This window comes from Oenanthe melanoleuca, chromosome 9 (genome assembly GCF_029582105.1).
Source record: "Oenanthe melanoleuca isolate GR-GAL-2019-014 chromosome 9, OMel1.0, whole genome shotgun sequence".
Lineage (NCBI taxonomy): Eukaryota > Metazoa > Chordata > Aves > Passeriformes > Muscicapidae > Oenanthe > Oenanthe melanoleuca.
In genome coordinates this window covers 461,812-478,152 of record NC_079343.1, presented here as the reverse complement: position 1 = coordinate 478,152, position 16,341 = coordinate 461,812, and the positions used below count along the sequence as shown (strand labels likewise).

At 38.6% G+C, this 16,341-nt stretch overlaps 1 protein-coding gene across 1 annotated transcript in view; it reads left to right on the top strand.

The window, feature by feature from the left end:
* The window catches only part of CLSTN2 (calsyntenin 2), a 301,241-nt gene that overhangs the window by 114,284 nt on the left and 170,616 nt on the right, over nucleotides 1-16,341 (top strand). The window contains exon 2 of the mRNA XM_056498465.1: nucleotides 13,937-14,059. Coding sequence (XP_056354440.1) covers nucleotides 13,937-14,059 — 123 coding nt within the window. The remainder of the gene's footprint in view (nucleotides 1-13,936; nucleotides 14,060-16,341) is intronic.

Here is a 16,341-nt window from a genome sequence, read left to right as displayed (position 1 = left end):
CCCAAGCGTGATCCAAACATTGAAGTAACACTGCTGTTTTTTGTTGCAGTTTAACATAGAACAGTTTTAATGTTTTTAAGTGTGATTGTCAAGTTACTGTGTGAGGATCTTGAATGAAGTTTCAAAGTCACAAAAAACCTGGAGTTGTGTGGGTTTATTTTGGGTTTTATCCAGGACAGGTTCAGTGCAGTTACAAGTGTGCTTTTAGATCAGATAAAAGTTGTGAATGTTGTACCATTCAGCTGAGGATATGACAGGTCCAGACCTTTTTGCTGTTGCACAGGGGGTCATACATGCAGGGTGAGGTCTTTAGAACTTTTATTTGTTTGCAAAATGCAAATAAATTTAAAAAGCCTATAACCATGATTTGATTCACTCCTTCTATCGTCCTTTGAAGCATTGGTCTCTCCAAATCAGACAATAAACAACTGTCAGTGTTGACCACTGAAAAATACTTATTTTTTGCCTTACCATGGTGTCATTTCTGCATTTAAATAGCTTCATATTTCTTACAATGTTCTATTTTGGAGCCAGAACCTCTTCTTGGGGATGTTAAAAGGAAGAGCAGAACAATTTTCTATTAGCAACCCAAATTTTTTGAATATACCATTGAATATATCCAATGTAATCAATGGATGAAGAAATTCTGATTATCAGCAATTATTTCTGATGAAAAGAGCCTCAAAAACAGAGTATCTAGAGAGCTCTTATTTAAAATTGGGACATAGAAATTGGCTGGAGTAGTTCCTTTGGGAAGCACAGAAAAAAGTTCTCCTTTATGTTACATACATTTTCAAGTAATCACTGGCTATCACCAGGGTGACTTTTTGCAATACAAAATATAATGATTCTTTGGTGAGATCTGAAATACTAGGAAAAATTAAAGTCCAAGTTAAACTCTTGAAAATATATCCAGGAACTTTAACCTTTTCTTCAGATTTCATAAGAATGATTTATATAGTTGTAAATTTTTATGCCCAAACCTAGTTGTTTTTTTTAACCAGGTTGTAAAAAATACCAGAAATGTGACTTCAGTTAGCTGTTTCTTTGACAGCAGCCCCTAAAGTTCATGTAACAAGATAGCAGAGCTTTTTTTGAATTTTGGTGTTTTTTTTTTTTTTTAATGGAAACTTGGTTGCAATCTCCTTTCAAAATTTTATTGCTTGCTCAAATGCAGATATTATGTGCATAATGAGGGGTAAAACTGACAGGACATGTCTGTCACTGGAGTAATGAATATGAAATGATCAGTTTGAAATGAATGAACTGTAAAATATATCATTATTGTTCAGTGTTCCATACCTTTCACAATAAAAAGCATGAAATGAAATTTGCAATAAAATATGTCCCATCTGTGGTACTGTAGGACAAAAGCTGAGATGTCATGGGTCAAAATCATTCATATTAGCAATTCATAGAGGTGGTTGGTAATTAGGGACCAAGTGATGAAGGAAATAGTGTTTGATATTTAGTCATGAGACTTAACCAATTAACTAAAAGAAAAAAAACCTCAAATGGGTAGAAGATGCAATTTCATTTTTCTTCCATCAGTCTGCCTTTTGTTTGACAAACAAGTTTTTTTGCACTGGCCTGAGCCCTGGAAACTTTTTATAGCAGACAGCAGTAATTAGGAAATGATCTGTTTAATTTTCAGAGAATGCTAATATGGAATTAATGGAAGCTTAGCTGTTTGTGAGATTAGACAGACAGAACTGAATTAATTTATAGACATAAAGAATGTATCTTATGCAAGTACTCATATCAAACTGTTGTGACCAGTTAATTATACCAGTATTATATAGCACCTGTTGTGGAGGAAGAAGTACTGATTGCATATAAATGTTCCAGTGTTTCTCAAAATCAGATGCTTTCTCCAAATGTGTATTTTCATTTTTGGAGAGGAAACACATCTAAGTTGTCACCTCCTCAGCAGTGAGCATTCCTGAGGGCAGGAGCTCCTGTCTGGCTGCTGCTGGGATTCTTTCACTCTTTTGTGAGTGCTTGCTGGCCTGCAACACAACAGGAAGTTTCACATCAGGAGTCAGACCAGCAGTTCTCCATCACCATCTGATTTTCCTTCATTTGTTCTCAGAGCCCCAGTGGCTGCCCATACCTCATGAGCCATGTGTGACCTTGGTGGGCTCAGGGCCCTGTTCCCAGGCTGCGAGTGTGGCAGTGGCACCTGGTGGGCAGCAGGGCTGGGAGTGTCACCTGGCTGGCAGTGGCACCTGGCGGGCAGTGTCACCTGGCAGGCTGTGTCACCTGGCAGGCTGTGTCACCTGGCAGGCAGTGTCACCTGGCTGGCAGTGGCACCTGGTGGGCAGTGTCACCTGGCAGGCTGTGTCACCTGGCTGGCAGTGTCACCTGGCAGGCAGTGTCACCTGGCAGGCTGTGTCACCTGGCTGGCAGCAGGGCTGTGCTGGAAGGGAGGAGCTGCTGGATCCCTGTGCCTGCTGCTGGGGACAGCTGCCCAGCAGGAATCACTGCAGCAGATGTCCCTTGGTTGCCATACGAGTGGGTGAATGTCTCATCCCACAGAACCTGCTGCCTCATCCCCTCCCACAGATAACCCAGCTGTAGGCTTGATGAGGTTTTCTGTGAGGAGGAGGAGGAGGTTTTAACATGTGGTTTTGTATGGTCAGGAAGATTGGTCAGCCTTGCCCCAGTTCTTTGTTTCCTGTGGGGGCCCCTGTACAGTGTGCCCCAAGTCTAAAAGTCTAAATTTTGGTATTGCCAGAGGAGGGCAGAAATGCAGGCAGGAACTACAAAATTTTGAAGAAGGAGAAACCCTAAAAGAAACCTTGGAATGATACTGGCTTTGGCATCTGATGAAAGGCTGTGCAGATTCCAGAAGGCTGGCTTCAGTTATGTTTAATACCAGAGGGAGGGGAAAAGTAACCCACACATTCAGGTGGTCTCTAGGTCTAGCTTTACCTTCTTCTGCTTGGACATCTTCTTTCTCACCTGTTTATATGATCAGGCAAACATCAGAGGGACAGTTATACAGGAAGGTTCCTTGGAGTCAAAATTTAAAAGAGTTGGAAAGCTGTCTTATGTTGTTGTGGAATTTGATAATGTGTTCTCATTCCTAAAGAGGCTGAAATACAAAAAGCACTTTGGTGCTGTCATTGGATTCATATGGGGATAAGAATTTGCAAGGTCATGGTCCAGCTCTGACTGGAAATCTGGGAACTCTGACTGCTAATGCAGGCAAATTGTGCCACACTTTCACCCCAAGCTCCACCTGTACTCAGCATGTTTTTTAAATACATAAAGTGGGAATGAGGAAGGAGTACTTGCTAATCTAAGAACTGCATTTTAAAACTTGGCTGTTGGCAGTATAATTTCTATGTAAATAGACTGATATGTTTCAAAACACTCAGCAATTAGGAGACACTTGAGGATGTTGAGGGAAGAAAGAAAAATAAGAGCCTATTTTCAGGTTGAAATGCAAAAAAAGAGGTGAGGGAGTTTTGAGGGAAGAATAAACCATTCAAATAGGATGAGTGATAATTTTAGGTTTAAATCTGTAGAAAATATACTGAGAGAAAAGATTGCCTTGGAAAAAAATAACGACTGCATTGATGATGAGTAGGTGCATAAAAATCAATTAAATTAAGCATTGTGTTATTAAGTCAGAGCTGTTTATAATCAGAAACAGCATCAAAGCTTAAAAACATATTTCTTTCAGGCAGTTCCTAGGTCTAGACTTAGCTGTTAAAAGAAAACAAATGAAGTAGAAAAAAATTAAAGCCTAGCTAGAATACATCTGTAGAATGCAAAGTAGTTATAAAAAGCAGGGTGTCGGTGTGTTCACCATATGGATTCTGGAGCCCATGGAATGAAGGCATTCTCTGCCTTGGAGAGCTGAAACACAGAGGTCTTGACTCTTAAAATGTGGAACACACACATTCCCATTGAATTTTGGGGGGTAGACAGATCATTATTTGTTTTGGAGTGTATAGAAGATTCAGTCAGGACCACAAACTAATAAGAGCTGTTGTATGAAAGTGAAAAGAAGTTGGGCTCTGTCCCAAAAACTTGCTGTTCTTCAGGAGACTGTAACAGAGAGTCTCTCTGAAATGACCAGCATGGACAGAGCTGCACTGAATGGCAGCAGAGCAGGGGACACTCCAGTGCTACCTGTGCCCTGCCTGTGTGTCACTTACTGCCCTGCTGCCTTCTGCTGGCCCTGAGAAGGGCAACACCATCAACTGACACCTGCCTTGTGCACTGGTGTAGAAAAACTTATGTAATCTTTGTTTTATTCATTTGTGGGAGCATGTGAAAAATGCCATTTAAAGGCATATGCTGAGAAGTTTGGAGTGAGGATAGAAAGTCAGTTAATAGATTTATTTTGAGGTACATTTTGACTTCTAAGAGACACCTGAACACAAAATAAATACTTGCAACTGGACTTCCTGTTGTGTTTCTCTGTGGTGCCTTTCTGCCTGCATTGCTGGTAGCTATTTTTACACTTCATGTTTTTTCTGTGGGTTTGGTCCATGGCTGTTGGACGGGTTGTGATCACTCTGTGACTGGCACGGGACAGAGCTGTGCCACCCTACCTGTGAGTAGCTTGCAGTGGAACAGTGAGCATGACACCTGCAGTCCCCTGTGGTCTGCCCTTAATGCACAAATGGTGCGAGACAATCAGAGGATATGTACTCTAAAGGGTTCTCATGCTCCCAGCTCTGGATTTCTGTGCATTTTCATTTTCATTTCCTTGACCTTTCAGCCTCATGAGCCTTTACCCACACGAACATGCCTAGAATTTATCAGTCTCTCTCAGTTTCTTGCACTCCTCCTATTATTCCCTCCTAAAGAGTTGGAATTCCTTGGTTTTCATCAGGGAATAAAGCATCTCTTCTATAGTGCAGTCACAATTTCAAAACAAACATGGTTCTATTTGGAAGGAGTGGTGGCCAGATGAAGGAAAAAGATTAGTACCTTCTTTCAATATCTGCTGGATGAAGTAAAGGACAGGTAATTTGCAGCAATATCTGTCCTATACATGATTAGCTTCTCTCTACTGCAATATCCTTCAGCCCCTGCTGTATGGAAAGCTGTAATTTTAAACAAATAATGAAAAGATGAAAATCAATATTTATTTTTTAAAAAAAGAAACTATTTACTCCTTTAAAATCCATGGCATTAGGATTTATCTTATTTCCCAAGATTTCCAAATGTGTAGGCTTATATGTAGGAGCATAGGATTTCAGTGAGATTAAACTTGTGATAGCACTCCAATCTGTGGCATGAAATTTTATAAAGGCTACAATTTTCAAAGATTTATTTTTTCATTTATTTTAGCCTCAGAATAAGGGTTTTCAAAATTTTTCAAAACACTGTTCTCAGGTACAGAGTGTTGCTGAAACTCTTGAGACGTAATTGCATAAAACCTAAGATACCTTATATACTTTTTAAAATCTTCAACTATAGGTACTCTTTATGATGGAAAACAGGCTAATCTCAATGATAAGGTGCTGAAAAGCTTTTGAAAATCTGCTCAGGCAGTGTTAAAATGTCTGTAGTTGCTGCAATGTTCACTTTAGAGATGTCATAATTGAGACATTCATAGGGAAAAATAGCAGCAGTTGGAATCCCCTGGTTTTGGTATTTCAGGCAGTACGGGGGGTATTACGCATGCAAATTAGTTCTTTAGTTAAACAGGGCATCCTGCAGGCCTGCAGCTCCTCAGTGAGGTCTGTCTTTGGTGCTCTTAGGGGATTGCTCTTGCTTTTCTGCACAACCATTGAATTTGATTTGTTTTGCTTCCTGTGAAAACACACTATCATGATAAAAATGTTCACTGGAGATCTGTGTATTCCTCAGCATTATGTGAAATATCTGGAGTATTTGCAAGGTGTTGGTGCCCAGTCAGGGAAACTGCTGGGAGCTGTGGTCAGCTCTGACAGAACTCTTCAGAGCTCACTCCATTCTCATTTATTTAAGGAATAAGGATGAGTGTCAGGTTAATTTAAAATTCCTGCTGTTAATGTTCATAATCGAAAAATAAATCCATGTTCTGAACAACTTTCAGCCCAAACAAAAGAGATAAAGTGTGTAAGATCAGGGCAGCTTCATACAGTGAGCCTGGAGTTATTAAATATTGAAGAAAGTTAAATTAAATTATAGAATGGTTAAATATGGGGCATCTCAAGCTTTTAAATCTTTTTAAATGAGAATGAAGCTGTTCATTAGGAATTCTTGAACTGAAGATCAGCTTTGATAAGCAAGATAAGTGAAATGCTTTTTGACTACAAGTAAATACATGGGAAAACACCTTGTTTGTGACTTTTTTGTGCCCTTGAGATACCAATGCAAACGTTTTTATACTATCGTATACTTTCCCCAAGATTTTAACTGTTTAACTTTCATGTCTGAGGATGCCGTCAATAAGTGCTGTCATGGGTAGCTGTGACTCATCCCCTAATTCCAGTTTTGTTTCTTGGATATGGAACATGTGCAGCTTCCTGCTCTGAATGCTGAGGCATGGAAGCTGTGGGAGCTCAGAATTCAGGTTTTCATTCTCTGAAGTCTGTTTCTTATGACAACTGTTAATAGATAAATTTATAAGGACATGATGAACTTGAAAAGTCTTTTGTGTTAATTAAAATAACTTTTAAGCTTAAAGACACTTCAAGGCCCAGAGACCACAGCTACGTGGTCCGTGCCCTAAAAGATGGCAATGAGATAGGTTGTAAAGGCTAATTCCTGGATGCATATGAAAATTCAAAAAGTGCTTTTCAGAAATAGGGGTCAGAAGTAAAAAATGCTGCTGAAAGTTTTACATCTCAGTATTGTAAGTGGAGTTCTACAAAATTTGCAGCTAGATTGTTTTTTTTTCCTGAACAGCACTAGTTTGGGTTGAGCAATGCATTCATGAAGTTCCTGTTAAATGTTTAATGTTAATTTGGTCAGTGTTAAGAAGTTTCTGTCACCTACTCACAAAAAAGCCCCAAACAGATTTACAAGAGAATTACGGATATTTCTAGCTGTACAAACATTTCAACATGTCAGAATAAGTAGAGTATGTTTAGAAATAGCCAGCAATGGAGTAATTACTGATATTATCAAGTCTATTAGGCAAGGAACTCAGTGCTTTTGATCAAATCAGTTTGTAATAAGATTTAGCTACTAAAAGAAGTCTTCCTTTTCAAATATTCCCCCCTTTTTAATAGAAGAACCAATTTTGTTTTATATTAAAATGGGATGGGAGCTGTCATTATTGAAAGGCCTTCTTTCAGAGGCCAGAGAATCTGTTTTTGGGAGAAAACTTGGTGCAGTGTGTTTGGTACAGAGTAGGTTCTGCTGTGCAGCACAATCAAAGCCGTGCCAAGGCATCCACAGGAGCTCCACTGAGTAATTTAATGTTGCTGAGATGCACTGCCCATAATGTATTGCTCAGTTAAAATGTTCTCCAAAGAGTTCACATCTCATAATCACACATCATAAATCATATAAATTCTGCTTTAACTGATCTTAGTGTCAAAACTCCCATTGCCTTAATTGGGGCAGGAGTTTCACATTATTATTTTATCCAAAAGCACATAAAGCATTATAGTTTAAAGCTGTCTATCTAAAAATAAAACCAGGACATAACTACTGGAATTTCAGTAATTCAGGCGGTGGCATCACAGGGAGAACAACGTGTGTGGGAGAGAAGAAATTTCTTCTCTACAATTTGTCTTTGGCAAAGCATATAAAATGTGTTTTATATCTGAACGTTTCTGGAAAGTTTTCAGGGTTTTTGTAGGTAGGGAAACACAGTTGCTTCTGATAGAGCTACTCAGTGGTTTTTTTTTTCTTTCTAATGATGAAAAAGATCTAATCCTGTAAAATGCAAACATTTATTTTCTTCTCCTTCTTCACAGCCATTTCCAGTTCCCACTCTTTTCTTAGTTTCTTTTTCCTCAGAAATGCATTTATCCATGTCCTTGTTTCCTCTGCCTTCCAGAGGAAGTCTTAAATTCTTTCTCAAGCTCCAATCCTAATTTCTTTAGTGACCCAAGCCCCCAGATATGCCTGTCGTCTGAACATTTTTGTTCTTAGCTGCTACTTTATGAGATTTGGGATTTTGCTGCTGTCTTTGGTTTCTATTCCTGGCTCATTCTGGAAATCCAGGATTCTATCTCAAAACATACCTTGAGGGAATTAAGGTCTCTATGCTATAAAGCTACACATGCACAATCTCTGAAATACTTCACTTACCAGAAACTGGAACTAGTGGAGACTCCAGTGAATTTCTGTTAAGGGTATGAGACTTCAGAACTTCTCACTTGTTTATCAAAAAATGACCATGGCCTGAGCCACACTTGTAGTCAAGATCATCTTCTGACCTCACCCTCTCTCAAGATTCTCCTTCTTGGTCCAGAGCCAGGGCTGTTAAAGCTCTCCAGAGAGCAGCTCACAGAAACTCAACAATGGACAAATCATGGTTTTAGTTGCCATTTCCTTTGAAAGAGCTGAAAAATGAGCCTGAGCTGTGGCCATTGCTGCTCCCAGCAGTGTCACTGTGGTGTTTTTACCCAGGAAAGCAGTGTCCCCAGGGAGGAGTGACCACCAGGGCAGTGGTATCCAGGTCTGGGGGCTTTCCCAGCCAGGGGGATCGTGCCTTGCAGCCATCCCTGTGGCAGCTGCATCCCTTGGGAATTGCTGTGCAGCATCCCCCAGCAGGGCTCTAGCAGCAGAACTTGCTGTCCAAGGGGCAGGAAGGTCAGGCTCTGACATTCTGCAGGAGTTCATGGGATTTCCTGCATCCCTCAAAGGCTGCCTGAGCATCCTCAGCTTGGTTGGTTCTGAGGGGAAGGCCTTTGACACCTACACAGGATTCCAGCAGGCTGAGCTGAAGGTCATTGAAGTTAGCAGATGAAAAGACTTAGAGCTGAAAGAGGTGGTAAGAAAGTCTACATCTTCTGCCAGGTTTTCTGGAATTGACAACCTCTTTAAACCAGAGATGAGAGAACATACTATCAACACAATTAAATGGAAAATAAATCCATTGTGCTATTTAGAGGAGACAAAGAAAGAAAACATTTGGATTCATAAAGCAATTCTTAACCATTATAATTTGCTACCTCGGTTTTTAGCTGCCTGAAGTTTAGAAATTGTTAGTTAAATCAACTGACAATATTGAATCTGCCCTGGTGTCAGGAATTAAACCTTCTAATAGTCACTTTTTTCTTTTACAATTCTTTCATAATGTGTTATTTTTGGATCAGTGACATTTTCTAACTGATTTGAGTCAGAAACCATCTGAATTTTGCAAATACCATTGTAGTGTGTCCCTTGTGCGCGTGCTGCTTCCCACTCACTCCCCTTCTCCCCCCGCCCAAACAAGTGTCGGTCTCAGCTTAGAGAAAAGATGGCTTTGCTGATCAGTTTATGGCCTCATACATTTTCTCCTTATTGTACTCCTGTTATTATAATGCTCCTGCACTGACAAATCACAGCTGGGTTGCTCCCAGGTGTTGCATTTTGGCTATAGGAACGGTGGAAAGGATAACACAACACAGTTCTTTGTGCAGTGGAGAAGCTAAAGAGAGAGGGCTTTATTTAAAGAAACACTGCACTTATATAGGGTAGTTTGTGCAAAACATGGAAAAGGCTCATTGGTCCGAGAAGGCAACACCTCTTTGAAAACATGCTTTCTGCAAAACATCACATCTCCAGCAGGTGTTTAGTCATTGTTATAATTTCTTGTCCTTGAGCAGCCTGAGAAAGGGCTGCTTTCTTGGCTCCCAGCAGTATCCTAATGACATCCTGGCTTTAGGACTTGGAAGATTTAATGCACAGCCTGTGATTGCCTTTGGGAAATGCTGTGCATGTTGTGCAGTCTTGAATACACTGGACAAGGTCAGCATGGTTTGGGGGTTCTGAACATCATCTGGGCCTTTCTCTGTATTCCCTTTGTTTCATGTGGGGTTGTCCTTACCCTGACTTTGAGCAGAGCAGTCCTGAAGCACGAGGCTGGTTTTCCTTGGAGGGAGCACAGAGGGGCCCTGTTCTGGCACGCTGCTTTCCCTGCATCCCAAGGCTTTGACCACAGCCTTGGGTGGGACACACCAGGAAAATGCCCTGTGAGACAAATTTCAGTGGGTTGACCTCGAGCTGTAATACAGGAAGATCAATTGCCTTATCCTAGATGGTATAAATTATTTATAGTGTGGGTTTCTATGAATGACTAATAAATTATAGAATGGGAGGCAAATTTTAAAAAGACAAACAACCCACAGCATGGGTATCTTTATGTCTTAACTAAATATATTTTAATTCATGCAAGCCTTGGACTGATTCCAGCTTCTACCCAGCTAGACAAATGCAAGGAGAAGGGAGACAATAAATGCTTCCAGAGAAGATCTTTTGTGAGAAAGACAAAACCTTTTTTTTCTAGTTTTAGAATTAATATCAGCATGCTACAATTTATTATGCCTTAAGAGGAAAAAGATTTTTTTGTATAACTCTTACCTGCTGATTATCCAGCTTATTTGCTCATTTGAGCCTAACTGGCTCTGCTTTTTTTAGTTCCTGAAACTTCACATACAAATCTGTGTATAGATCTCTCCCATCATCTTTAGCAAATGCAAACCAAAGAGAAGTAGTTTGCCTTTATTTTTTAGAATACTTTGAATTTGTAAGCATTGTTGAGAAGCACTGAAATATTTTTTAACCATTCCTGCCTTTTCCATTTTAAATTAAAAATTCTCATCTTATTTAAAACTTTAAAGAATTCCCAAAAGGATACATGTTAATCTTAAAAATATCCTAATAAGCACTGTATATAATCAAAATTATGGAAATTTTTCAATAATGGGAATTTTGTTTTTCTGTTCTAGTAAAACATACAGTTTCATGAAGCCTGAAATGGACAGCATGGTAAAACGTTTTTGTTGTGGTGCTTAAATAAATGCACTGTGGTATTACTGTGTGTTTGGAAACCTAAAATCTGACTCACATATCCCAAAGCAGAATCAGTAGCTCAAATAAGACAAGACAAAACACTTTTGAATTTTGAAAATTCAATTCTTTGGAAGACACTGTGTAGGGATAGGAAAATATCAGGGATTTGAGAGCTATGTTAACCTGTAGATAAACACTGACTTGAACCAGTCTAATATTTTGTAGTTGTCCTTTTGTCTCAGAGTAAGAAACTTAAAGTATTCATCGATCATGTTACATGTGAAGGTTTTTCCTTTAGAATCTATTATTTTATGAAAGCCTGTAGAGTGGTTTTTGCAGTTAGTTCTGTGGTAACATTTTACTAGCCTTTACCAGAGAGAATATAAACAATCCCCCCAGCCAGAACACCAGCTGCTTATCTCAGGATTAGAGATTTCTTATTTTAAAGCAAGTATCCGAAACAGTGTAAAAGGATCAATAATTTTCATAATATGAAACTATTTGAAGAGAGATGATCTGATGTAAAAGAATTGCTTTGTGCTTCCAAAGAGCGTGGATGTTTTCCATTATTTGTGAAATTTCCACACCACAGGTCACACAAAGCTTATATAGCCATAGTTTTTACATTTGGGGATGTCTCTCCAAGACTCATCTCCAAGATAAGAGCTTGTAAATAATTTGATATTTCATTTTGCTTTTGCTTTGTTGTTCTTTTCCTCTTTCCAATACCAGCCTCTAAGTTCTAAACTGTAGCATTTGTGTGTAATGTGCATTTCTTCCCCCAATATAATTTAAGGAGTGATGTTGCTGCCACTGATTTGACTGCTGTTACTGCTCATTGGACACCAACTGGAGAAGGCTAAGGCACTCACTGTATCCTGAGAGTTCCTTAAGTAAAAGTGCCATCAAAAGTATTCTCTAGGAATCAGTAAGAGGAAAGTTTTGGTGCTTTTTTTTTCTTTTTTCTTCTTTTTTTTTTTTATTTGATTGATTATTTTTTTAACAGAATCAGGAGTAATGAAAAGCATTTGGTGCTTGAAATTTGAGTTGCATAAGGAGTTTCCTTTTCATATGAGTTCCTGTTTACTGTTTCCTTATGGCTCAATTGCATCTGCCTGCAAGGGATGCTGTTTGGCTCAGTGCAGCCTATGTCCCTCAGAGCCTGGGAGTCACACCTGAGTGCCACTGGAGCACATCTGTGAGTGTGCATGTTTCAGGCAGTCCACCTATTCTAATAACAAATACAGAATACCTCAACTGCCTTGCAGACCAGAATCCCAAATGCCATAAAAAGCTCTGAAATTGCATCCATCACTTCTCATTTTTCAACATCAACAAGATTTTGGCCTTCATCTATTACATAAACTCACCAATTTCTCCTCTGGCTGTACAGTCATTACAAGATAAAGAGATTTGAGATCCCTGTTTTCCATTTCACCTTTCCCTGACACATCCCCAGTTTAATCTTTCTGTTGCTTAGTTATTGAAAAAATGGGCAAAACCAACTACTGTGAAGATAAGCATGCTTTCTTCTGGAAGAAGATCTATTGCAACACAGAAATGAACTCAAAGCTCCCAGATTAGTGCTAGAATATAAAATAATTCAGCTTTAGAAGGATCAGTCTTCCCACGTCCACAGTTTCCTAATGGTCAAACAAAGAAGCAAGAAAGGAAAAGGATGAACTTCAATTTGCCATAAATGTATTTGTATGCTTTTCCCAAATAGCCAGTGAAAAAAATAATTTGTTAATTGTCCACGTTTACCTGTGACCAGAGCCCTCTCCATTGTCTTGGTGGTTTTTGCTGCTTTCTTCACAAAGGGAGAAATTTGAATCTCATTGATGTTGGGGGGTTTTACAGATGACAAGGCATGGAAGAATTTAGGGTTATATCTGTGGATTTTGTTTGGTTTTGTAATTTTTTTTTTAATTTTGTTTCACTTTAAGTGTCAACTCTCCATCTTTGAGGTGATTTCTGTTAACTCACCAGGTATTTTCCTCAGCACCTGGTACACACAGCTAAATAATAGGTGTAGAAATTACCTTGCATCTGAGTTTGCTGCAAATGGGGTAGATATTTCTTGGTGCAGTGCTCCCTGTTGCCTGGGGAAGTACATTTCTCAAGCTGAAATTCATTTGGCTGTCACCATTGTATTCCTTATGTAAGAGTTCCAGTGACATAACATTCAGATTGTGCCTGCAGGAAGAAACCTCAATTTATAAGCAGAGCAAAGCTAAGCTTCTTGTATTTTCCCCTTCCTTTTTATTTTGTGTCATCATCCTTTCCAGTCCATAGGACATGGATGGTGTAAATGGAAAAGGTTCAGCAATAAGACAGTCTGGTGATGTGGTGTAGCCTCTCCTTAAAGTAGTTTGTGGTTTTGTTTTTTTGGGGTTTTTTTTGTGATCTTTCTGTGTGCTTCAAGACCAGATATCCAAAAATATTCAACAGCTGAATTTGAAGGACTGGTTTTTCCAGAAAAACTTCGGATCTCCTGGTTAAATTGTAAAGAATTGCAGACTTTTATCAGTGATTAAAATGTAAGATGTTTGTTTTCTCTATAATGCTCAGAACACAGAAGTAATTGTAGATATTGTTCCAAAAATACAAAGGGAGAAGGTGACCAAGAGTTGAGTGTTCTCACCCACCATTCTGCTTTCTGTCTTGTCAAGCTGGGTTTCTTTGGATGCCCTTTCTCTTGCATCAGGGCTGTGCAACTGAAAGTAATTCCTTCAATTCCTTCCTAATTAGGCTAACAGTTGAGAACACATTAAACATATTTTGCAAATTGCCTTTTTATTTTGGTGTCTTAATTGGAGGGATGTCTGCCAGTGTTGGTTTTCTCATCAGTGCAGTACAATGTGGATGTCAATTTTCTTTTGTATTTGAATGTTTATTGTGGGGATTTTGTTTGTGGCTTTCGAGTGGCTTAATATTGAAAGTATGTTAAATAATTTCTCTTTATAGATAAAATGAGCTGAATGGATATGAAACACAGACCAAATTAATTAGGCATGTTTTTTTTCTTTTCCAGTGAACAAACACAAACCCTGGATTGAGACGTCATACCATGGAATCATAACTGAGAACAACGACACTGTGATTTTGGACCCTCCCCTGGTTGCTTTGGATAAAGATGCACCTGTTCCCTTTGCAGGTAGGAATGTCCATGAGCAGCAGCCTTGGAGCCTGTGTACTGCATTTTGTATTTATTGGCATTTGTAAGGAAGGAATTTCCAGTGAAATTTGAAGGACACATGTAAAGGTTGTGTCTGACTGTTGGCCCACAGATCTTGCAATGAAGTGTTTGCTACACTGGATTTGTTGTGAAGCAGAACTGAATAAAGAGAATAATACAGCAGGTACCCACTACAAATATATTTTTAATGAAAACACAATAATTACAAAATTACACTTGAATTTGCTTTTATAGAAATGAATCGTTGCAATTGCCTAAAGTAATAATACATAATTAATTTTGTTCAGCAGTAACAGCCCCTGCTTTCTCTTTTCCTGTTCTGCTCTCTGGCTATGGACAAAATGTCTGACAAATACTTAATGTTGCTCAAATCATACCTTGGTGTGTAAGTACTTCATAACTGTCAAGAGCTGGACAGAAAATTGAATGGAGGTTTTGAACATTTTTGCTCAGGTTGCTGTATGATAGATGTGTCATATACAAGTTTGCATTTGTATTGTCTGTTTTACCTGACACCTTTTATGTCCTGAGTCTCTTAAGCAGAATATGGGACTTCAGCACATCGAGCAAGTTTTCTCTTAAATTCCCTGTTTCATTAAAAATACTTTTTGAAGAAAAGGGAGAATAGTAAAGCTTGATAAGTGCTCTGAAGATCCTAAGATGTTGCAGTTGTTAAAAAGATGATATTGCTTAAGAGTCTTCACCTTTTCTAAGGAAAAGAACTGGTAAAGATGAGTATCCTGGTTTTCAGGGAGTTCTCAAGTTCAGGAAGCAGAAGTCCAGGTGCTTGTCCCAAAGAGCATTTTACAGCATCCTGAAAGAATTCTTCTCAGTCACTTTTCCCAAAAGCTTACACTGGCATCAGCTCCTACCCTGCCAAATGGGGGCTCCCAAATGGTTTTTATATATTGACCCCCATTTTAGTATCAAGATTTGTTTATTGCTCATGGTGCCCAGTGATTCTTGGCTGCATGAAGATCAATTCCTAGTGAAAAGATGCCCTTGTCATTTTTTTTTGTTTTTTTCAAATTTTCTGTCACTGTGGGTGTTCCATCTTAGATTTGGTTCTTTTGCTTGCATTCCCTTAGAACCTGTCCAGGGATGTTAATCACATGCTGTTGTCACTGACACTGCAATCTCTGCTGACTAGGAATTTGTTAGCCTAATTATTTTGTTCAGCTTTTATACTGAGAGAATCAACATGTTTTTCATTAAATAGTAATTTACTTTTCATGTAGAAAATCATCCTTTGAAATACTGAGCTTACACAGACAGACTGGCTTTTGTGATAAAGGTTATGTTAGACAGTCATTTTAACTTAGCTTCTCCATTTATTGATTGGAAGTAATTATACTGTGAGAATATCTACTTCTTACAACGGTAAATTATTTCTGTGTATTCCCTGATATTAAAAGGTCATTTCCTGCTAATATTTGGCCTCATGAGCTGCAGTCCAGGCATAATATTGTAGTACTGAATGAACCCTTCATTCCCTTGAAGGGCCTGCATTCCCTATGTTTTTGGAAAAACCTCTATGCAATTTTTAAAAAAACTCCTATCTTCTTAAATTATTGGAGGACCTTACTATTCCTGTTGTATTTTTTGCTTTAATATCATATACTTTTATTTGGTTTCATAATATCATTAATTTATTAGAGGAAAATTCATTTTGCATCATGTATTTAGCAGGAGAAAACTGAAACATATACAAGTACAACATAAAAAATATTCAGTAGCTGTACATTTAATAGTGTGGTAATGTGGAATATCTTTTATGACCATGTTTTATTTAAATGTGGAAATTCCAGTTGTAACAGAGAATCAGAGGTCCAACAGTTTCTTTATCATTAGCCTGTTAGTATTTTCAATATTTTGTGCAACTACTGGAGAAGAAAAAAATTCTAGTAGTTGGAAAGTTCTCCATGTTTAGTTGATTGGTTATTTTTAATGGGCTCAGATTCAAGAATATTTCAGGACATATTCTGATCTGTGCTGAAATGTCTGCTGAGATGTCCTTGAGCAAATTGTGATTTCTTCCTCTGCAACAACCTCTGCAATAGTAGTTTACAGGCAAATTATTTGTTCTTCCATCAAGATTTGTGTCATCTTAGAGAAATAAACTTTTTTTTCCAGTAGAACACACACACAAAACCTGACAAAAGAGTCCCTCCAACAAACCAAAACAAAACCCCAAACTCAAAGCAAACAAAAAAGAGAGCCCAGCTGCCATGTACCCATTC